Below are 24,912 nucleotides of genomic sequence, written 5' to 3' on the forward strand. Positions count from 1 at the left end.
ACATCTGTTTTTTTTTTTGTTTTTTTGTTGTCTATTTTTATGTTGCACTATTTAAACTGTAGCCACGTCTTCTCGTCTCTCTGTATATCTGTACAATATATAGAAGAGATGACAATAAAGCTTACTTTGACTTTTGACTTTTATATCGGACGTGTGGACCTTTCATGAATAAGGAATGTCCGTAAATGAGGGCGTGCTCCCCCGCCCCGCTGTTGGTGCAAAGCCTGACCAGTAGGTGTCAGTATTGCATTGATTTTTTTTTTTTTTTTTTTTTTGACGCACCGCCCATCAATACTGATCCCAGATAAGTGAGGGCGGACATGGGGCTACTGCTGCCGACGCTCATACACTGATCTTAGATCAGCAGAGACCGTCCCTGTGCAAGCGATTTAAGTTTCGCTTTCACTTTCACCAAGCGGCGAAAGCAGGAGGGAACCAACACCCTAGTCGCTGCGTTCCAAAAGACGGGCTTTATAACGCACACAAGGACAAACGTGTGAATAAAAATGACAGGCGGCGGCGTCGTCGTGCTGTTGACGGTTTTGTTCGTCCATTACTGCTCAGGTGAGGAACGTCTTTTTACGGAAACGAGTTAATAGGACAGGCCTGGACGGCCGACGGCGGAAAATAGTTCCGGACTTTTGCCTTTGTTCGATATTAAAATGGCCGGCGGTTTAATTCAACAGACGCCAGTGTATTTGTCGTATAGTGGCCGCTGTTTTTTTTTTTTGTTTGTTAAAACGGACCTGTTATGACCTGATATTGACTGAAGGACGGTTCTTTAATAAACCTCGTACCCCACCGACGCTACCGCCCTGTTGCTCGCGGCGCATGTTTCTTCCATTTCGCGGCGCAGCCACAGCCCCGTTTCATTTACCGGCTGTTTCGCCCTTTTTGTTTATTTCCTTCAGTCACGATATACGAACATGATCCGACTTTTGATGATGACGACCAGTTAGTGCCCATGCGCCGCTAGCATAGAAGCTAACGTAGTTAGCCGGCTAATTAGCACATGTCCACCTCCTGAGGATCACTTTACAACCTCCTTTTGTATTATTACCTTAGATTAATTGCATCAAGCGAATTCAAAGTTAAAGTCGAGCTTTACTTTGTGACATTTAAACAAAGTTACGTACTGCCATAAAATGCCCTTATGTCACGGGCAAACTGGGCTACATAAGGTGGAAACAGGGGACACAAGCAGTGCAAGGGTAACATTTAATAAAAAAAACTAGTGAAATGAATAATACATGTACGTAAGTAAATAATACTTCTGTGAAAAATGGACCAGTGCGTTAATATATAATATTACATTTACGGCATTAACCCGAGCGACTTACAATTAGTAGTGTCTTGCTCAGGGACAAAATGGTAGTAAGTGGGATTTGAACCTGGGTCTTCTGGTTCATGTTCATAGGCGAGTGTGTTAACCACTAGGCTACTACCACCCTATATTACTACTACCACCACCATATTACTCAATATAACCGAGGTAGAGTGTGTGTCAGCCCGGAGTGGAGAGTTCCTGAGCGTCCAGGTGTCTGATGGCCTGTGGGATGAAGCTGTTGCCCAGCCTGGCAGTGAGGGCCCGAATGCTTCGTACCTTTTTCCGGATGGTAGGAGGGCGAAGAGTGCATGTGAGGGGTGTGTAGAGTCGTTCACAATGCTGGTGGCTTTCCGGATGCGCTGTGTGTGGTAAATGTCTGTTTCGGAGGGAAGAGAGGCTCCAATGATCTTCTCAGCCTTGCTCACTGTCCGCTGTAGGGTCTTGCAGTCCAATGCAGTGCAGTTCCGAAACCAGACAGTGATGCAGCTTGTTAGAATGCTCTCAATGGTCCTTCTATAGAAGGTGGTGGGAGATGGGCTTTTCTCAGCCTCTGCAAGAAGGCTGACAGAGACACGAAGGGGACAGTGAGTCTTTGGACATGGGTTTACAGTCATGATTTTGGGTGCTCGTAGCGGGTAACACACTCTCCTGCAAACCAGAAGACCATAAAGTCCCAGGTTCAATCCCCACTTACTCTCTGAGCAAGACACTTAACCCTGAGTCTCCCCAGGTGGGGGACTGTCCCTGCTCTGGATGAGGGCGTCTGGAATATGCTGTAAATGTAAGATTCTCTGAAAATGAATATGAATGTTATTTCTTAAGGTATCTTACACCTAATGTGTAGTTAGTTTTAAATAGTTTTATTTTAGTCAGATTAGAGGGTGTTTGAATGTCTTTGAACATTTCAGTACCAGGAATTGAGGACTGCGACAGGACGTGGACTCTAAAAATCCAAATATTTGTTATTTGACCTCAGCCATTCAGAGGTGCACTTGCATAAATCACTTGCATAGACCCCAGCCTTCCAACAGGTTAATCAGTCTAAATAGCATTATCCTTACAGGTTTGGAGATAATCAAGATAAAATAATACTTTACATCCTGTGTTGTTTTTTTTTTTTTGTTTTGTTTTTTTTTGCATTGAGCACAAAGAAGACATTGTGACTAGGTTCCAAGGTCTTTCTGACCTTGTTTGAGCATTGTGTAGTGCACTGTTTGTTGAGAATTGTTTAGGGACCTTTACATTAAGATAATATAAGATGATTCTTTATTAGTCCAACAACTGGGAAAATTACAAAGAGAGACAGGAATTGGTCTCTAACTGGATTTGATTAATTGATTGTTGGCCTGTTTTTTTTTTCACATGAGTGACCTAGGAGTTGGTGCATTTGTGTGTGTCTAGATATGTGTTTTTAAAATGATTTACTTTTTATTTTCATCTGCTCACATTTCCTGTCTATCTTCATAACACACAGCTCAAGAATATGGGAAGACTGGAGGAAATATCACGTTGACTCCACAGATAAAACTCTCAACGCCACCGAATTCCATTTTATGGAAACGGGGTACCAACAAGGTGGCTGAGAAAGATAGACCCGACTTAAAGACAGATTATTACGGGCGGTTTAATGGCTGCACAACATTGGATGACAATACTGGCAGTCTGACAATCTACAGATTAAGTTCTGATGATGATGGGATTTTTTCTGTTGAAATAAATGGCCAACAGAAAGCGGACAAATACCAGCTGATTGTTAAAGGTGAGTCTGCCTGGTTATTGTATGTGGTTGCCAGATGCATTAGAAGACAATTTTATTAAATTGTTTTTGTTTTGTTTTTTTATTAAAAAAATTGTTATTGCCCAAACCAAGACTTGATCGTAAATGATTAGACATTTTGGATTCACTGGTGTGATAAATACAGCACATTTACAAAAACGTGAAATGTATACACTGCTCAGCCATAATGATGAGAACATCTTGTTTTAATTGCGTCTGCATTGGGTGGAATGCATTAGGTAGCAAGTGATTATTTTGTCTATGAATTTGATGTACCTTGAAGCTGAAAAAAAAAAATCTGAACCCATGCAGGCCCATGTTCACCATAATAGCATGGTGCCATGGAACAACCTGTCCTGGTCTGATTATTCACATTTTTACATGATTTATATGATTGGATGCATATCCTTTACTTGTCTTGGGGAAAAGTGGCTCATGGCTCCAGGATGCAGTGCAGACTCCAACATAAGCCAGTGCAGGAATCCTTGGGTCCCATGTTCGTGTGTTTGTAACTTTGAGACGTACCACCTACCTAAACATTGCTGCTTCTGAACATGACAATCATCACTTCATGGAAACGGGATTCCCTGATTGCAGCAGAATAATGCGCCTTGCCACAATGGGGAAAAAAATGTTTCAAGAATGCTTTGAGGAACAGAAAACACATCAGATGTCAGTCCAACAGAACATCTGCGGGATGTGCTGAAGAAACAAGTCTGGTCCATGGAGACGCCAGCTCAGAACTTGCATACTAGGTCTGGTGTCCATGCCTCAACTGGTCAGGACATATTGGTCATAATGTTATGGCTGATCGAGGTGTACTGTTCTCTGAAAGTCAGACATTTCTATAGGCCTTTCATGAGTGAACTGGACTATTTCTGTTGATTTTGTGTAGTCACAGTGTTTTATCGGGTGAATGTTTTTAATCCCCCCCAAAAATCTGTAATCAGTGTTTACATTTGTTTATTGTTTCATTGTTATCTGAACATGTTTTTTTTTTGTCATTTATGTTTTCAGACGATGCCACTATTCCTGAAATAAGCAAAAACTGTTCGGCGACTGAGTGTACACTGAAATGTAGTGGATCAGCTGATGAAAACGTTTCATGGCTCAAAATGAAAAATGGAAACAATCCAGAGGAAGAAGCTGTTCCTACGTTAAAGGTTTATAAAAATAGTACATTCACCAAGTTCCAGTGCAAGCTGTCAAAGCCATTGAGCTACAAGACCAGTGCGATCATGACTCTGCAGGAAATATTTCAAGGTGAGGTGGAGAAAGCTTTCTAGCCCTCAGAAAAATGAGACCAGTTCTAGAAGTCAAGTGCTGGAGAAGAACTGAACAGCGAACTAAATACTGAACGATTTTTTTAAATGACATTTTGAATGGAGAGATGCCACAATATTCAACCACCTCACGTGTCATTTATGTTTTCTTACAGAAAGTAACTTGCCTAACAATTCTGGGCTTATCATTGGCATTATTCTTCCCATTGTTGCTGTTCTGGTTTGTGTGGCTGTTTTTGGATACTTTAAAGGTAAGAAAAATATCTTTAGTAACATGAATGATTCAGGATTAAGCCTTCTTTATAGTCAAATTAATGGAAAAATATCTTGCATGATTGATTTTTTGCTGCTCAACTTTGACAGCGGTGCTTTTTTTGGTGTTCTCACAGGCAGAAATGGTGCATATAGAGACTTACGCTACTGGCCAGGACTTTAACAGAATACTAACTGTAACTTAGGGCTGCATTATTAACTACATTAAAATAAAATTTTCTCAGGCCGAGTTGAGCACAGCATTCATGCACATTTGGGGCCATGATCAACACACGTGTCCAGTAGTTGACTGATAATTGCAGCCCATTGTAATGATTTAAGGATTGTTCCAATTTCCGGGTGAGAAGGCCTGAGCCCTTTTTTTTTTTTTTTTTTTTTTGGAAGGAACAAAAAATAAATGAATCAAATGATAAATCTCCCTTTTCAAACACATTATGATCCTGGAATTCCTTCTGTTAAAATCCACATTTGAGAAGTGTGTGAGATTGTGAATCTGGTGTGCATTTAACACACAGCCATGTAGCCCTAATGACATTTATTCAAAAGTCCTTGTTTGCCAGTTAACAACTATTTTAATCTGCGTGCAGCTCCGCTAACTTGGTCATTGTGTGGAAGTTCTTACAAAACGAATAAAAAGTGTTTCAGTTTGCAGTACTAACATTCATGCTGTAAGAACAGCGTAGCTAACTCATCAACGTAGCGAAAACACAAACCCAGCAGGAGACAAACCAGCCTAAACAGAGAAGGAAGAAATGGGGGAAAAATATCCAGCACATCAGAGACAGGTTTTGTCAAGTTTTATAATGATATTAATAAAAATCATTTTTTTGCAAAGCATTCCCCTGTAGGCCCCTGTTGAATAAAAAAAAACTGTGGCAGAAAACTGTACATGGAAAAAAATGACAACAGTATACACAATTATTTATTTATTTTACATAATTTTCATGAAAGTGTTCATGTTCCCAACCAAACAACCCCCATGTTCTTTATTTATTATTAATTTAAATGATTATTTATGCCTCTACTGTCTAGTCTATCTCGATGCTTCTTTCTATCTACATTAGACCTGCCAGTCTTTCAGGCAAGATCTCTAGGGCTAGATGTAATTAGATGTATTTATTAGTTCATGGTATGTCTGTATATGTGCACTGTTTTAATGCTTGTCTTCATTTTATATTTCTTCCCAGGGTGGTACAAGAGATTCTTGCCAGGCAAGTGACTTCCCTCATTCTGTTGTGGTTTTGTTTGGTACTGGTGGTTGTGTACGATTGGTGTTGGTCAGATATCATCTGTGGTCCATCTGCACACACTGTATTCTGTCCCACACTGATTTTAAATTCTGAAATTTGAATTCTGTTTCTTGTCTTGTACAAATTAAAAGTGGGGTCTGTTCCACAAAAGAGGATTTCTCAATTAGCTGGATTTAAGTTAAGCTTGTAGTCCGAACCCAGGCACTACGGGAACACATTACCCGCCCCAAGCCCGAGTATATGGGGAGGGTTGCGTCGGGACGGGTGTCTGGCATAAAAATGTGGCCATTTCAGTTGCGCGGACAACCAGACTGGCTGATCCACTAACAGGAGCAGCCGGAGGACTCCGCTCTGAGAAATCTTGTTTTTATGATGTTTTATATTTCTTTTTTGACAGCCCAACTCCTGCCCTCATCACGCTGTGGGTGGCACACCCTCAGCACAGCGGTGGCACTGCACTGGTGATGGGATGGGGCAGCGGTTGGGGCTACACCTACGGGGTACAAGCAGGTGTCGAAACAATATTTTGCCCACACCTAACTTAATATTTATTTAACAAAGGCAAAAGTTCTTATAATGTGTCCTAATTATTCAGACGAGTAGAAAACTAGAAAAAGTTGTTAGGTGTGTGTAAAAATGTTTCTGGGTCTGAACAAGGCATGGGCCGGTTTCTGGTTTTAAAAAAAAAAAAAAAAAAAAAAAAGCCACTGCAGTATGAATCATTAAAAACCAAGGGTGCAGGGATCCCCTTCCCGTGCAAATAGGAGGAAGTTAACCTCACACACAATTTATAATACTGAATTTATTATACCAGGTAGGAAATGTGTATAACTATAATAGTCACTGACACAGACTTGTGTTCTGGCTGCACTGCTTGACATCTTGGCAAAAATTGACTGTCAGTATTTATGTAACTAAGCAACAATACGCTATCACAGTAGATATAACACTTCTCAGCAGTTTTCTTTCGCCTTATGAACCAGACGACCACATAGTCGCAGGTTCAAACCCCACTTACTACCATTTGTGTCCCTGAGCAAGACACTTAACCCTAAGTTGCTCGGGGGGGGGCTGTCCCTGTAACTACTGATTGTAAGGCACTCTGGATAAGGGTGTCTGATAAATGCCACAAATGTAATGAAAACGGAACGATTTTGTTATCAATGTTGCAGTATAGAATTGTTCCTGCATCACAGCATTTTGAAATGTTAAATTACAGCACATTTACAAAGTGGCCTTTTTTCACGATCAAGTCATTCTTTTACATATTTTTGTATGTAGTTAAATTTGGCCATGTGGAATTTATCCTGGACTTTCCCATGTTGCTACTGTGCTGATTTCTCATCTTCCTTTTTTTTTTTTTTTTTTTTAACTCTTTCCAATGCTTTGCATATATTTTGTGAAATTTGTTCCTGCTGTGTTTTCACTTGGTTCCATTTAATAAAGCTTCTACACTTTAGTCACACCATGTCATTATGATAAATATCAAGATCAACACAACCCCTGCTAATTAAATGAATAATATTACTCTATTATCTGTAATATTTGACAGCTGCTGAACAAGTACAGTGATGTACCATGTGAAAAGTGTTAAACATCTATAGTACATGGACATTCCTGCTCCTGTGGATTCCTTCTCTACAATATCAGTCTGACCCGCCTTTATCTGTCAACACAGGCCATCCAGATATTCTCTCACCCCACTCCCCAGTTCCTGCCCGCATCAGATTCAAAATACTGATGCTGGCCTGCAAAGCCAAACAATGGGTAGAACCGCCCTACCTCACAGCCCTTATTATGTGCCATTTACGAATATTACATACAGAAAACAAGGCGTCACGCAGCTGTCACAGTATTGCAGTATAACATAATAGAGTGGATAAGATACTTACACAGTGAGAGAATGAGAGTTTGTCCCGTGAGAATATTATTACACTGAGGGGGTGGTAGATTAACATACAAAAGATGGTATGAGGTGTACTGCACAAATGTGTGAGTGTGTTTTGGGGTGGAGTGAATGCTGTGTGTCCAATCGTGCGCTGGCTGTGGTGTTAAGAAATAAGGGTTCCATAGGGTGTCATATGTTGGGTGTTGTTAAAATTTGGTTGGTTGCGTCTGGTTGGAGGCTCGTCTACTTGAATTGCTTTCCGCTGCTTCTGCGGACACAAATTGCATAATGTGAAAGGAATGCAACGGCTCCCTCGTTCCTTAATGTTGCTGTTAATATGTTAGAGTTGTGTAGGTGAGAGTGTAAACCTTCTTAGGATGCAGCTGATATTACTGTCAACACCTTTAGTACAATATTGGGCTATTATACGTCTATCAGCAGGTATACAAAAACTAGCTCTACAACCGGTGTACATTAAAAGGTGATTTTTACATGGAAAGCAGAAGGCTTTCTCAGAATGCCATTTTGTAACTGAGGTTTTGTGCAGCCCTACATAATTTCCACACTGTGTCTATGTGGTGTGGGAGCAGTGTGTTTGACTTTATCTCTATGGCAAAAGTTGTCTTTGGAGAGAAACTGATAGAGCAGAAACCCAACTCTGAGATATGCCCACACAGTGGGGAAAATAAGCGTTTGATCCACTGCTGATTTTTTCGTAAAAAATGGAGAGACCTGGTAGTTCCATCGTAGGTACACATCAGCAGTGAGTATCTGTTAAATATCCATCATTAAAAACGTGTTTGGTTCACTTTTTTTTCTTTATATTATTTGTTAAATGTAGAAAGTGTTCATAAGAGCTGTTTTAGTCTAGGAGCCAAGACAAAGAAGAGTCTATATGAATGCTTTCCTAGAACCTTGAGAGTGGTACAAGTGGAGCAGTGTGTGAGGATCTGAGAGATCAAGATACAGAGCGCGGAGTGATTTTGAGATCTGAGGTTGGAGGGTGTGACCTTTTCTTGGCTTTAAATGCAAACATCAGCATTTTGAATCTGATGCGGGCCGCTACAGGAAGTCAGTGGAGGGAACGCAGCAGTTGAGTTGTGTGGGAGAATTTGGGAAGATTGAAAACAGCTTGAGTATCTCTAAGAGGAAGACCAGCCAGAAGGGAGTTACAGTAGTCTAGTTTGGAGATGACCAGAGATTGGACAAGTATCTGAATAGTCTGAGTTGATTGAAATTGAAGGAATCTACATGAACGAGAGACATTGGAAATGTGAGAAGAGTAGGAGAGGGAATTCTCCATGGTTAACCCAAGATTACGTACAGTGGTTGAAGGAGGGATTGAGGAATTCTCCAGGGAAATGTTAAGGTCCTGTTGTGGGGAGGAATCAGCAGGGATGAATAGCAGTTCAGTTTTACTGGGGTTGAGTTTCAGATGATGTGCTGCCATCCAGGATGAGATGTCAGACAAGCAAGCAGAGATTTTGATAGACATATTTACATCTGAAGGTGGAAAAGAAAAGAAAAGTTGGGTGTCATCTGCATAGCAGTGATAGGATTACCAATGGGAAGCTATGACCTCACTAAGAGATTCGTTGTAAAGCGAGAACAGGAGAGGGGCAAGTACTGAGCCCTGAGGGACTCCAGTCGAGAGCTTGTTAGGTGCAGATGTGGTCTCCTTCCATGTCACTTGGTAAGATCTATGCGCCACAAAGAAAGCAATCCAGTGCCATGCTAAGCCACCAATTCCCAGACCTCTAAGGATGGCCAGGATAGTCTTTATCATTAAGTCATGCAAGCAAATGCTAAATCAGTTCTTAGATTAGTTTTGTCTGTTGATGTACCTACTATGAAATTTACAGATCTCCTCGTTCTTTGTTAGCAGAAAAATCATCTGTGTATCAAATACTTTTTTTCCCCATTTGTATATAGGGATTATGTATGATTGGTGCATGTTCTTCCTTTCTTATTCTGATGCACATTTATATTAGTGGTCATCCAAGCACATGACCTTTTCTGGAGATAGTCCAATCTTGAATCTTAAAAGCCATTTAGTCCCACTTAATCCCAGTTCAAGTTTTCTGACTAGGGCTGAAACAATTATTCGAATAACTTGAATGATTCGATTACAAAAAAACATTTGAGGAAAATTCTTTGCCTCAAGGCTTCGTTTTAAGTCGTCAAGTGTGGGACCATTTTACGCTGTGTGGACAACGTAGTGCCGTGTATACACTAAAACGGTCCCGGCTTAACATAAAAGTACTTTGTCTATGCTACAGCACCTTAACCAAAAGAATCTCCAAGCGGACTCAGAGCCTCTACAAGGTATTGTATTTTTATGATCGCTAACTAGCATTAGTGCTTCTTAGAACGTACATTATTTGTAATTATGTGTTATGAGTCGATAGTGACGAGGCATGATAAGGCATGAGATCTCACTCATGTAATTCATCCCTCCTCATTTCTCCCTTCTGCACGCCACACACACACCACACTGATAAGCTGCATCTCAAAACACACCTTCCACCTACATAAGGTAGTAATAATAAATTCAACAGATGAACAAATCTACATTAATCAGCATATAGATTTACTTATGGGCGCGTTTATAGCATTTTTTGTACATCACAGCGGCGCAAGCTTGCACATGCATTGCACACACATGCACTAAGACAAATTTCCTCTCTCTATTTTGCACATAACATTGGGCTATAGCAGGGGGTACACCCCTTTTCCCTTTTTTTAATTAAAATAAAACTAAGGACAAATAGGCTAACCTATGTTTCATAGTTTTTTTTCATGTACATCATGAATGTATCAAAGAAAGATTGATTAAATTAGTTCTGGAGCCAGTAACACAAAGGCTTTAAGCTTTGATCTAATAAAAGTATTGAGTTTGAATAAAAAGGAATAACAGACAATTGCTTGCTCATAAGAGGATTTTCATGTTGCATAACACACTATTTATAGAGTTGTTTAAAAATGCAAAAGTATGAGTTATCCGATTGCTCGATTAATCGATGAAAAAATTGCCAGAATAATCTATTCCAAATATATTCGATAGTTGCAGCCCAAGTTCTGACCACATGATTGTTTTCCACTAATAATGCATTGGACAGTTCTTTTTTGACAATGTCCTCAGTTTTAATTCATTTATGCAGGACAATAATTACATTTTCTGAAGTGCAGTGACAAGTTTTCCACAACAACAACATTTATTTCTTATATAGCCCAAAATCACATACAGTATGTCTCAATGAGCTTTGACAAGCCCTACAGTTGACACCCCCCACACTTGACCTTTCTGCACACATGGAAAAACTCCACAAAAAAAAAGAAAGGAAGAAGCCTTGGGAAGGAGTGATGTAGAGAGGGACATCCTTCCAGGGTAGAGTGAGCCTGCAAATGGTGTCATTGCAGGGTTTTGTGATTTTGTCCAATAAGAGAGAAAGTCCTACAGTTGTAGAGGTGGAGAAGTCCAAAGTGTACTATAGAGCATCTGTCCATGTTTTAGTCCATGGTGATGGTGTACATTACATGTCCATTTGAAAATCCCTGAAGCTTTAGTTGTTACGGTGGTGGTGGCTGTGGTGACCCTCTGGTTTGTTTCATGCTAAGTCGTCGTTTAGCAGATGCCAGGAACCAGGATTTATCTGCTGGTCTCTTCACTGGAGTCTGCCAGTAGTCTGTGCGCTTGATTCAATGTCTCGGACAGAACAAACAGAAGCAGTGGCGGACGTTGGCACTGTACGACTGATACTGAAATATGTGTTTATAGTGGTGTATTTGTGCAACAGTGGCCCGGTACCCTAACTAGGACAGAATAACTAAGGTGAATTTACCTGTGTGATAAAGTGGACTTAGTAATTGACCCTGTGTCTGAAACGCTGCATTAATTAAGTAATTCAATGCAATTTTGCGTATTAAAATATAATCCTTGTTTTTACAGCATAGTGCATTTAGACCAGTCACCACTATGTTATTATCATGTCTAAAAATGGACATCCCGATCTTCGTACAATCAGGTCTCATGCAATGCAGTGTCGGTAAAATTCATCTTGCTGATTAAGGTAGCGCTTATCTATTTATCCATAATAATTAATCAGTACAGAGAAATCCCCATGTCTAAGCTTAGGTTGCGGAATTACCAGCCAGTCTACTGCTGTGAGTGAAGTGCAAGGTTCTTTGGTGTCGTAAAGAATGCCAGGATGTTCCCTTGAAGTGAATTCTGTTCTAAACAGCAGCTAAGCAGTGTTCTGATGTTACCTGACAGGTCAACGTGATAGTGGGACAACCACAATCTACTCCACCGTGGGAAGTACGGGACTGAATACTACTCAGAGCAACAACATTGAAGGTAGTCTTCTTTGCCATGTGGTGTTGAAGATGTGTGTCCCAGTCTTTCTTCTCAGCAGATAAAAGTTGGTGGTCTGTCTGCTTCACCATGTTGCTGTCTCTATGCCGGCCCTTAACACCTATTGTAGAGGTGTGAATGGTTAAATAGAGAGGACACATTTCATTGTCATCATGTGCTGTGCTTTGGATGCCATCAAATAAACGCTGCATGCAACGTTTTCTTGTTTTGAATTTTTGCCGAAATCCAGATGTACGTCAAACAGAGTCAAGCAAAAGCCAGTGAAACGGCATTTGAATTCAGCATCAACGAACAGCAAAAACGCGCATGGCGTTCAGAGGGCATTCATTTCGAACGTCCGTGTGGACCAGGCCAAACTCCCACCCGGAGCAGCACTGTACTCAGATCAGGCTGCCACAGAAATTCCTGGCACTACTTTTTAACTAGAAAATCTCCAAGCAACATCATTATGAAATGCCCAATTATCTTCTGCACTGTATCGATGCATCGATTTAAAGACTACATCCCTAGTATGTTGTATAGAATCACAATGGCTTTATCTGACTGCCAGAGACAGTATATCATGGTGTCTGTAGCACTCACTGCAGGCTGAGAGCTGAGTAACTTGACATGGCATTTGTATGGGGCCCTTCCTCTTGACACTGTGTGCCTTTATTTATTTGAAATTGAAGTGATTGTCATTGTGAGACACTGCAGCACAGCACATGGTGACAAAACGAAATGTGTCCTCTGCATTTAACCATAACCCATGACAGGCGCCCGGGGAGCAGTGTGTGGGGGGACGGTGCTTTGCTCAGTGGTGCACCTGAGTGGCACCTTGGCTGATCGGGATTCGAACCGGCAACCTTCTGATTACGGGGCCACTTCCTTAATCGCTTGGCCACCACCGGCCGTTTGTGGAATTGCGTTTATTTATTTCATATATAGCCATCTATCACATACACTGTCTCAATGGGCTTTAACAGGCCGACAGTTGACACCAACCGCACTTGACTTTTCTGCACACAAGTAAAAACACACAAAAAAAACTCTTGGAGAGAGAAAAAAGAAAGGAAAGGAAACCTTGGGAAGGAGTGATACAGAGAGGGATGACCGTCCAGGGTAAAATGAGCCTGCAAGTGGTGTCCAAGAAAAGGGGGAGAAAAAAAGTCCAACTGGTGTAGTGGTTGAAAAGTTCGAAATGCAGTATGGAGCATCAGTCCATGTTTGGAGGTACTGGACAGTGCACAGTAGGTGTTTAGTCCTGGTGTACATTACGTGTCCATTATAATGCTACCGGTCCATTTGAAGATCCCTGAAGCTTTAGCCATTACGGTGGTGGTGGTGGCTGTGGTGATTCAGTGCGGAGAGAACAAACTGAAGCAGCGGCAAACGGTGGCATTGCACAGCTGGTACAGAAATACGCGGTTATTCATCTTGTGAACTACTGACTATTCCGTGTCAGAAGGCATGAAACATAGTGCTGGTTACAGATGTCGTCGTAGTTACGTGAGCGACGGATAACCACCAGGGTTGCTGGTCCCTCGCAGTGTCCGCTAAGATACCAGGTCCATGAGGGAGAGTGGCACCAGACATTAGCATTCATTGTTGTGTCGACAGTCACGTGCCACGTCACGGAGTGACCTTTTGGTATGCACATACAGAGACATATTGTTCCCACCACTTGTAAATCCGCAACCAGCATTATGGTTCTTGCATTACTCGTTTTGTGCGGAGGTATTGTTTCTCCCCCGTGCTCCTGGATAGTCTTTTTGCTGAATTTGTACAAGTGTGTTCTTCTTTCTGCGTGTTTATCATTTACATCTTCTCTTTTAGGTGACGCCACTCCACAAGGTAAGAGATTACGTCTTCTCATCTGAACTCGTATCAATACTGATCATCAAAAGACAAAGCTGAAGATACACATTTCACACAGATACATAAGATTTGATTCAGATACGATTCACGGCTAACTTTTTTTTTTTTCATGGTGAATCAACAGCCATGCGATCCTCTATAAACAAATGCCATTGAATAATAGCAGGAAAGGAAGCAGTTTCAGCAGGTCACAATGTTATTAAGAAAGGCCAGTCAGCAGAAACAGTTTAGGTGGGATTGAGATCTGTGGACTAGAAAGACAATAAAAATACATTAACAGCAAATTGAAATGAAATTAAATGAAAGAGTGTTTTGTTGGAAACCAACTTTTTGAAACTGTGTGCTGTACAGGACCATTAATAATCAATCAAAATAGATCTCCCATAAATTGGTGTTACCTATGTACACTGAGAGCAATATCAGCATAATCCTACCTAATAGGGTGGTAGTAGCCTAGTGGATAACACACTCGCCTATGAACCAGAAGACCCAGGTTCAAATCCCACTTACTACCATTGTGTCCCTGAGCAAGACCCTTAACCCTAAATTGCTCCAGGGGAGGACTGTCCCTGTAACTGCTGATTGTAAGTCGCTCTGGATAAGGGCGTCTGATAAATGCCATAAATGTAAATGTAAATGTACCTAAAGCACTGTGAATTATTGCTGATTTATTACATTTATTTTTTAAGGACGTCTGTTGTACTGAAGTGCATATTAACTGATACATGATTCAATTTAACAGGCTCAGCTGCAGCGCCACCTTCAAATGGAAGCAACAATGCAAACGGTAAGGCAAAATATATTCTTCTTGTCTGTGTGGTGCATGTACAGGTTTTGACAGTCAAAGCTGCTCGAAGTATATACATATATTACAAGTACTTCGAGCAGCTTTGACTGGCATGTATGTATGTGTGTGTGTGTGTGTGTGTGTGTGTGTGTGTGTGTGTGTGTGTATATATATATATATATATATATATATATATATATATATATGCGCCATTGTGTAAGATTTTGTTAATGCAATTTGTGCAACAAAGTTTTAATATCATAATCCCATGATGGCATCAATGTGACATCAGTTTGAATGTTATCATATTAAATTGCCATTAAACTAAATGCACTGAATTATATTAAATTTCTTTATTCCAGAATCTCATCCACTAACAGGTAAAATCAATCTCAGTTCACATTGACTTTTCATTTGTTTAGACATACATATCATTATAATTTACTAGATTATTAGATTATAATGACAAAAGTATACGTGTGTGTATGATCCCTATGCAACAAATTCTTCAGTAATTGTCCAATCCAAGGCTCTTTCTTTTAAATCCAGGCTTCAACTTTTTCCCAATATTTACAAATCGTAAAATCTATAGTTATGGGTAACTGTGGCATGGTGCATTTTGATTGGTCCAGACAGTATTGTACTGACGTGCAGTTTAACTGACACATGATGCAACTTAACAGGCCCCCCTGCAGCGCCACCTTCAAATGCAAGCAACAATGTAAAAGGTAAGGCAAAATATATTCTTCTTGTCTGTGTGGTGCATGTACAGATTTAGACAAAGTACTTGTCTGCTCAGATTCTGTCAGGCTCGGGCCTAACTTTTCAGGCCTGATTACAGCTCTTAATTGCTAACCGTGCAAAATTTTTCACTTGTGGGGCATGAGAAGCAAGGAGTGCCTTTTTTTTTTTTTTTTTTGGCCATGTATTAAAATACATTTATTTTATTGTTTTATGACGTTTTTTGTGTGTGTATTTATCAACTTATTTATTAATTTATTTATTCTTTGTTACTTATGTGGTTTTCTGACTTAATTGTTTTTTAAATATAATAAAAAAAATTCTATATATTTTTTTTTTAAAAGTATGAACAATAGTATAGAATATAGAGTTCCATCCTTAGTATCGTTATCAAGTTTGAAAGACAAACTTGATAACGTGACAAACCTACCTGCTAGACCACCACTTACCCACAGGGTTAAACAAAGTCAGAGCTGCTCTAAGTGTTTTTAATGTTTCTTTTTTATAAACATGCCATTGTGCCATAATGCATTATGTGAGATAAAAAATAAAATTGGCCTAATGTGTAACCCTCTCGACTATGGGTTCAGAAGACCACGGTTCAAACCCCACTTACTACCACTGTGTCCCTAAGAAAGACACTTAACCTTGTTTAGACATACATATCATTATAATTTATTAGATTATAATGACAATTATACTTGTTGTTACTTGTGCTAAACATTGTGAATATTGGGCATTGAGACCTGGCTGTAGTAGGCTAGAAGTTAATTAGTATACAGTAGCGTATACATACACACACACATATATATATATATATCACACACACACACACACACACACACACACACACACACACACACATACAGCTAAACTTCATGAGTTCATGAAAACTAAACCCGCCTTTGTTGCCATCTTTTTTTTTGTCAGCTTGCTAAAAATACAGATTTCTTTTTGTGTTTGTGTGCTGCAGAGGATGAAGCTGCATGATGGACGTGCCAGAACTGGTAAGATGATAGTTTGAAAGCAGTCCTTCTCGCTGTATTTTTGTCACTGTTAAGTTGTTATTTCAGCTAGTGAACATAGTGAAATAAAACAACTTCTCTAGTGCAAAGATGCTGCTGTGCAGAATGGAACGATAATAATAGAATTTAAGGATAGAAGAGGAAGTGTGGTGTGTGTGTGTCAGTCCAGTCCCTCAGTGGTGATGTGTCTGATGGCCTGTCAGAGGAACTTTTCCTCCGCACAGGAAACACACTCCTTATGGCATTTTACTCGACCAAGAGCATCTTGTGCGTTTTTCTTAATCACAGTGTGTGGAACATGTCATAAGGAAATCAAGGATTAGGATTATATTTAGGGTACATCCTGTTGATGTAACTGTTTTCACTTATTTCCTCCTTTTTTTTTTATTATTCTCAGATGCCTCATGTTGCTTTCTGCCTCTGCGGCCTCGGGATATATCGTCATTTCGTGGTCAACGTCAACCCTTCCCCAGAAGAATAAAACCAGTCATGGTGTAAATACAACAACATTCTGCACTGAATTGTATCTCCACGTCCCTTCTGATTGTTCAACCCATTCAGTTACTGTAATGTAACCGTCTGTACCACTAGATGGTGGGTGCTGCTTCAGATCACATGAATGCAGATGCACTTTAAAAAAAAAAAAAAATGGAGATATGTTTCTTTCCCAAATTCTTTCCAAATTCGTGCTCTTCACGGCTGTGATGTAATTAACACTGGATTTTGAGATTACTACCAATCTAAGGGGGGTGTTCTTTTAACACCCCTCCCCCAAATATTTAAAATATGTATAATTATTTTTTAGTATTTTTATTGTTTTTAGTTTGGTACTATTGATATAGCTACAGATGGGCACATGTAAATATCTTTTTTTTTATCTGGGATTATTCAAATTATTTGCTTAGGCTTTCATATCTTTTTTTTTTTACTTTTGCTTGTGCAACATGTGTGACGCCGCTGTGCAACCATAGTTGTGTTCCAGAGTAGGTCTGGTCCTTCATGTGGCTCAGTGTTGAGGAACTCTGCTGGCTCCACAAATACGTTCAGTATCTCTGCATTCCACCTGTATATAAATTTTTTGTGTTTGTGTATTCCTCTTTTTAGACACCAATAATAACTGCATGGGAAAAAAAAGTGAAATGTGAATTTGCTTATGCTGTGCCTTTTAGCAGAGATGTCTCAGGACTTAAATAAACCAATGACCACGTCCGGTTGGAACTAACAGTCGTAGAATGAAGCTATGCCTATGCCATCTGCCGTTTTATTCTCTGCGCCCACTACACCTCGAGAACTGCATATTACTTTATTTGACTTCAGTCTGTGCTTCACCCATGACCCAACACAGAGCGAGGTGACGCGCCGCCCTGTGACGGCCACAGCGACTCTTCTTCTAAGGTGTGGCCTTTTCGGTTTGAAAATCACCGGTAGACGTAAAACCAATAAATTGCTGTTTTGCTGAGCCCTGAAGAACAAACTCCCAGCGTCACTGCAGTCCTGGTGGAAACAGATGGGATTAATGTCTGAATGTTCTGGACCTCACTGAGGGACACAGTAAGTGAAAGTGAAGTGATTGCAGCACAGCACACGGTGGCACAACGCAATGTGTCCTCTGCTTTTAACCATAACTCTTGGTGAGCAGTGGGCAGCCATGACAGGCGCCGGGGGAGCAGTGTGTGGGGACTGTGTTTTGCTCAGTGGCACCTTGGCGGCTTGGGATTCGAACCGGCAACCTTCTGACTTTTCTGATTTTTTATTTTTTTTTTACTTTCATTTTATTGTATTTAAATAAAGATGTTTGATGTAATACCAACAGCAACTGTCTACATATGTTTTATTTTTTAGATCAACAGATGAATTTCCTTGGTTGTGGAACTGTGGTGGGGTGGCACGGGCTGGCTGGGAAACCCCAGCGATTGTCAAGCAGGAAAGGGACAAAACTAAATGTGTCCTCTGCTTTTAACCATCACCCTTAGTGAGCAGTGGGCAGCCATGACGGGCACCAGGGGAGAAGTGTAGCTAGCTTATTCTACTTTCTTTGATTTATATAACTTAACTATGCAAGACAGGGTGGTTAAGGACGCGTTTCACTGCGTGTTGTGCTGCTATAACTGTGACAAATATAACTCTTGAATCTTGTTACCATGAATTTCTTCCCATTTCTCCTGGCCTTTATTCACCTCCTTCCATTTTCTGTCTGTCTCATTCTTTCACAACCTCTTTCGTTTCCTGCTATAGGCCTCAATATTGCAAGTATTGCAAACATAAGCAAATATTCCAATTATTTATGTTTTTAGACACAAGATATGTGTGACCAGTAGCGTGAAATGTATAAAGTGAGACGTTGTGCAAAGGTTTCTGCTGGAAACATTTAAAATGTGTTACCTTGATTGCTAATGCTGCATGCACATTTTCTCCCCTCCGTTCACACGTGGCAGCTCGACGTCGTCTTCTTGCAGAACATGTCGGGAATCGCCCTTCTCTCAGAATTACTCAGCGGCCATCGCTCCCCGAGGGCACAGGGCGTGGCAGCGGCTCAGGAGCGCCACCCGCCGGCCACGTTCTCTGGCTCAAATTCAAATTTTATTTCACATTCAGTCATACACTGTATGATATGCAGTGAAATGCATTAGCCACTGCTATAGACCTCAATATTCCAAGTATACAGTGAACCAATATGCAAATATTGCAAACATAATCAAATATTACACTTTTATGTCTTTAACATAAAATATGTGTAACAGGTACAGTGAAGGTGTGCAAATGAGTAAAGTTAAAGTTAAAGTAAAAAAAAATTGTGCAAGATTCTGCGGGGATAGTCCTGAAGTGATTGAAAGTGAAAGTGCTGTCTATGTAGTGTTGTGGTTGAGAGCTCGTATAGGCTCGTCTCGACATTCATTTCTTTTCCATTAATTTTTTTTTACTGTTCTGAAGTCCGATTTTAATTCAAATGTAATCGTTTGGCGGGAAGGCGGCGCTTGAGTCTTCCCTGACGAGGCCGCACAGGTCAAAGGTCAGAGATCGCTAATTCCCCCACAGCTATGATGCCTGCTGCGTAAGGGGTTTCAAGAACCTGGGAGCAAGTTGTTGCTCAGCCTTTGCTCAGAAGAAGCCGCGTAGCCGCGCCAAAAGTCTCTTTATTTCAGATCCGTGTGCGCATGCTCGTGGGTCGGTGGCGCCATAACACTCGCGCATGCGCAGACGGCCGTTTTAAAAGGCTCTTCCTCCCTGTGCACCACAGATATTTAAACACTAGATGTCGCGTCAGCACCGCCGCCATATCTGGACGGGGACTTTTAACTCCGCGCACGGCGGTAATAACCAGCGCGGAACGTTTCATAAAGACGCAGCTTCTGTCCTGGCGCCGGCATATATTGTACAGTTAGTTCATTATCTAGCAGGAGGCTGGTGGGTTACAGCTCCCCCCACCACACAGGAGACCTTTTGTTCTGCAGAAATTCTGAAAGTGAAGTGACTGTCATTGTGAAACACTGCAGCACAGCACACGGTGCACACAGTGAAATGTGTCCCCTGTATTTAACCATCACCCTTGGTGAGCAGTGGGCGGCCATGACAGGCGCCCGGGGAGCAGTGTGTGGGGACGGTGTTTTGCTCAGTGGCACCTCGGTGGCACCTTGTTGCCGGTTCCCGTGTTACCATGCCTCGCTTGTAAGTTTTCCTTCGATGCGACTTGCAGGCCGCTGCATGCTTCGTGATGGCTCTGCTGCAGCTTCGTTACCCTCTGTCTCCTGGATGAGGTGTTCTTTTGCGAGCAACAAGTTGGCTGACTTTGTGACGAATCTGGAAACAGATGAAAGTAACATAACGTAAATAAGCTTAATATCCTCTTAATAGTGACGAACTTGACTTTTACATAGACGTGGTGTACAAAAGGTGCAGTTTTCTCTTCATTGTTTTTACTCCCTGGTCATCATCATCATCAGAACAAACGTCAACTTTATTTCTAGAGCACTTCAACAGCAGTTCCACTGCACCAGAGTGCAGTACGGACATAAAAGGACGCACAGATATACATGAGAAGAACACGGTAAAATACACGGACGGCAGAGGCAACAAATAAGGATAAATAAAAACTAAAACCAGGGGGGCTGAAGAGAACCTGTACATCAGCAGTCTCATCCATCAGCTGCCCCTGGCACAGCCTAGAACTGCTATGAACCAGAAGACCCAGGTTCAAACCCCACTTACATTTACATTTACATTTACATTTACGGCATTTATCAGACGCCCTTATCCAGAGCGACTTACAATCAGTAGTTACAGGGGACAGTCCCCCCCCTGGAGCAACTTAGGGTTAAGTGTCTTGCTCAGGGACACAATGGTAGTAAGCGGGATTTGAACCTGGGTCTTCTGGTTCTGGTCCCTGAGCAAGACACTTAACCCTGAGTGTCTCCAGAGGGGGACTGTCCCTGTAACTACTGATTGTAAGTCGCTCTGGATAAGGGTGTCTGGTAAATGCTGCAATAAATAAGTATACGGAGCGCTCAGCTGCAGCTTTCTTGCTGCAGTACGCTCTCCAGCACGTAGAGGCTGCTGTTCCACCAGAACACGACGCACTTTCTTTTTATTTCTGGCATGTAATGTATTAGTGGCTTGCTAAATCAAGTGTATGGGTAATAATAATAATAAAACAGAAATGCATTAAAGAGGAATCTCACCTGTACATCCATATTTAGGTCCATCTGTGTGTGTTGTAGTCGAGAGTGTTTAAAATGGCCTTCAATCTTCCTCAAGTTGACCGGAACAGGCGATACAGGCCACACTTGGCACCCCCAATTCCCTCATAGCTTTCCTCACTGAAAGCAGTGGTGGCCTAGAGGTTAAGGAAGCGGCCCCGTAATCAGAAGGTTGCCGGTTCGAATTCCGATGTGCCACTGAGCAAAGCACCGTCTGCTCCTCGGGCGCCTGTCATGGCTGCCCACTGCTCACCAAGGGTGATGGTTAAATACAGAGGACACATTTTGTTGTTTCCCCATGTGATGTGCAGTGTTTCACAATGGCAATCACTTCACTGTCACTTCATATTTGCCATGTTGTCAAGTAAAATTATGTGGCCCCGTGGCTTGTCAATTGCCATCTTTTTCATCGATTGCTCGATCCGCCTAAATTCCTGGACATGTAGGACCCCACGGTGTAAAAACAAAACTTGCGTGAGCCCATTACTATGGACGAACGAAACATGGGGTACATCTGATACGAAAGGGCTGCCAGAGCTTTCTCGGTGAAACAGTGGCGAGACGGCATTTCATATATTTCGTGTGTGTGTATATATATGGTAAAATTCTGTCCCGGGATTGTGTAAAAGTAATAAAAATGGTTGCCAGTGAAAGTCACAATGCTTAACAATACAGTTTCAAACTCAATATCTACATTTTACATTTACCAGACGCCCTTATCCAGAGCGACTTACAATCAGTAGTTACAGGGACAGTCCCCCCCTGGAGACGCTCAGGGTTAAGTGTCTTGCTCAGGTACACAGGCGAGCCCACTAGGCTACTACCACCCTATCTGACCCCGACTGTAGGACTCTTGGCATGATGATATGCACCTTCCTGTCCGACTCGCAAGTCCACGGCATGAGAAATCATAAAAAAGGCTGCGTAAGAAAACCAAGTCAAGGATCATTCATGGCCTTTGGAGGCAAGGCAAGGCTCCTTGGAACATTCTAGTCATTAGAATAGTCCTTGAATTTGCCCTGGTAAGGACATGATGGTGCTCCAGATGTAGGTAATGAGCCATGATTCCCCCCCCCCCCCCCCCCCCCCCCCCCCCCCACCACCCCTTGGTGCCTACAGGGACCACCAACCCAGATGGGACTGTTAACACCAAACAGGAGAAGCGTCATTACTGACAATCCACATGCCTTACTAATTAGCTGAGAGAAGAAGAGAAAAGTCGTTTTTGTGGCTTTCAGAGAGTCCTGACACATTTTTGAACAATGCAATATACTAAAACTCAAACTGTTTTCTCGGCTTGAACTTCTGACCTAATGCTGTTCTGTTAACATTTTTAATTACTTTATTCAGATCAATTGAATGATTTAAAACGCTTTCAGAGTTAAATATAATTTTTACATGTAACTTTTTGATAATTCTACCTATGACAGACTGCTTCACCCTTTCTGATGTTATGTAGGAGTTATAATAATATTATCAATAATAATAATACATTTTATTTATAGAGCGCTTTTAAAAGTCGATTTACACAAAATTGAAGAGTACAAAAAATTAAAGCACATTAAAACACATACACTTTATTCCAATTAAATGCGTAGGATAAAGCACATAGGTACTGATGGGTTTTGGTAGGGAATTCCAGAGGGAGGGAGCAGCAGCCGGGGAGAGAGGTTTCGGTGCTTTGTCCTGACAGAAGGATGAAGTAGGTTGGCACCAACTGAGCAACGGTTACGTTAAGGGGTGTGATGGTGGAGAAGCTCAGAGAGACAGGAGTCGGCCTGGTTATGGAGAGCTTTGAACCGCCTGCGATGGGTGATAGGACGCCAGTGAAGGTTTTGGTGAACAGGAGTGATGTGGTCACGCATTCGGGAATCAGTCAGAATTCCACAATTCTGGATGTCTTGTAATTTATTAAGCCAATTGGAGTGGCTTAATAAAAATTAAGCCAAATCTATGCAGCAATTAAACAACAATTGGCACTACAAATCCAAACTGCAATACTTGAAATGACCAATGACAGTAACAAATTGTGGGGCAAACAAAGTGTTCCCAGCCTCACACACACACTCCTGGACACTTACTGAAATGTCCCAATACACTCAGATCAGGCACGTGCCCACTGCTGCAGGTGCTGAGAGCCAGAGGCGTGGGGGAAAGGGGACAAGCTGGTGCCAGACACTACAGCACAGCGCTGCAGCATCTGGTGTCTCAAGGCCTGAGAGAGGCGGGCGAGGGGACGAGGGTTGAGCAAGTGAGCAAGGAAGGGAAAACTGGTCCGGATCTGGCAACGGGGAGCGAAAGGTGGCCGGAGATAAGGAGCAGGTAAACTGGGGGAAATAAAAGGGGGGGGTTGAAACGTCGTTCCATGTTGCAGACTAAACCAGGCCGGAACGGCTGCCTTGAGAACGCAAAATGACAACGTTCTGAAGACAAGATTTAGTTCCAAGATTTAGTATTTTGATGATCAGAAAGTGTGAATTGTAATGCATCGAGAGATTTCTACTGCTAAAGGACCTCGTCTTTTATGCTGTTAGAGACCAACGATTAACGCAAGGGATCTTGTTTTTTTGTTGTTGCCATAAAGCCTTTTAGTCTAAACTGTTATTCGTACCCCGTGCCTGTAAGTATAAACTGCAAAAATGGGTTCCCCTCTTCTATCCACAGAAATGGCACCAATTCGTCGCAATTAACTCGGTTCCTTTACTTTAAAGAGTAAAATGCAATTTGGACGCATTAGGCGATGCAGCCGCATTTGCAGCAGCCGGCGGGCCCGTGTTTATGATAAGAGCAGGCCTTAACTCCGTCCAGCTGTGCTGCTCCGCGGCTGCCCTTCTTTCTAAATGTCACCGTGTTCCATCACACCCCGCCTCCGGAGGGTGCGTGACCCGGGGTCCCATTCCGGGAGTATTTATGGCGCCTGGTTTTGGGGACGGGCAAGGCCCAAGTGCAACAAAAAAAACATCATTACTAAGGCCTTACTCTCCAATTAGTCTTATAAATGAGCTGCAGCCTCTGTGGGACCTCTATATTCTTTACACGTTCGTTATGAGACCTGCCCTGAAATGTATTTTGCATTTGACCTGCCTCGAATGGTTTTAATTTGGGAGAAGATTTATGTTTCCAGTTAGCGAGCAAAATCCTTTCTGGGCTCGGTTATTCCTGTTTTTTTTTTGTTTTTTTTACTGTAAAATGTCGAGATTGGATTTTTAAAATATTGATTTGGTATTTTCCACAGACCTGTCGTACCGAATATGTTTTTTAATAAATCATCAAGCTGCGCACACAAAAGTACGAAATAAAAAAGAAAAGAGACTTAACATGCCACTCAGAGACACATGACCTCACAACATCACAACACCAGTGTGATTCATCTTTTTCCACTGCTGACACAGAACGGTATGACGTGTGAACCCATCCTAAAAAAAAAATCATAAATTCAACCGTGCGGGTCCGTTTTTACCCTTGAAATAAAAACGCGAGATGGGAATTAATGTCCAGTTGGCACGCACATGTTGGTTTAATCCTGTGTGAGGCGGTGGGGAAATATTGGTCCGTATTGGTCACCATCAAGTCCAGCCCTCTTAGTGTGTTGGGGGAGAGAAAAGCTACAAGAGCTGAGAGTCCATTCAGTAAAA

General features: G+C 41.7%; 1 protein-coding gene across 2 annotated transcripts; it reads left to right on the top strand.

Moving 5' to 3' along the window:
• The first annotated feature begins 376 nt into the window (after nucleotides 1–376).
• On the top strand, nucleotides 377–17,810 carry LOC114789794 (uncharacterized). Of its 2 annotated transcripts, XM_028979184.1 has the most exons (12): nucleotides 381–564; nucleotides 2,802–3,086; nucleotides 4,122–4,367; nucleotides 4,543–4,638; nucleotides 5,848–5,871; nucleotides 12,072–12,155; nucleotides 13,989–14,006; nucleotides 14,773–14,817; nucleotides 15,180–15,197; nucleotides 15,501–15,545; nucleotides 16,532–16,565; nucleotides 16,981–17,810. In XM_028979184.1, the coding sequence occupies exons 1-11, from the start codon at nucleotides 507–509 to the stop codon at nucleotides 16,546–16,548; spliced, it is 936 nt and encodes a 311-aa protein (XP_028835017.1). In that variant the 5' UTR covers nucleotides 381–506; the 3' UTR covers nucleotides 16,549–16,565; nucleotides 16,981–17,810. The 2 variants fall into 2 exon arrangements, with proteins under 2 accessions (XP_028835018.1, XP_028835017.1); XM_028979185.1 differs by lacking the exon at nucleotides 12,072–12,155 and having other exon boundaries at nucleotides 377–564.
• Nucleotides 17,811–24,912: the final 7,102 nt, after the last annotated feature.

The sequence above is a fragment of the Denticeps clupeoides genome, chromosome 5 (genome assembly GCF_900700375.1).
Source record: "Denticeps clupeoides chromosome 5, fDenClu1.1, whole genome shotgun sequence".
NCBI lineage: Eukaryota > Metazoa > Chordata > Actinopteri > Clupeiformes > Denticipitidae > Denticeps > Denticeps clupeoides.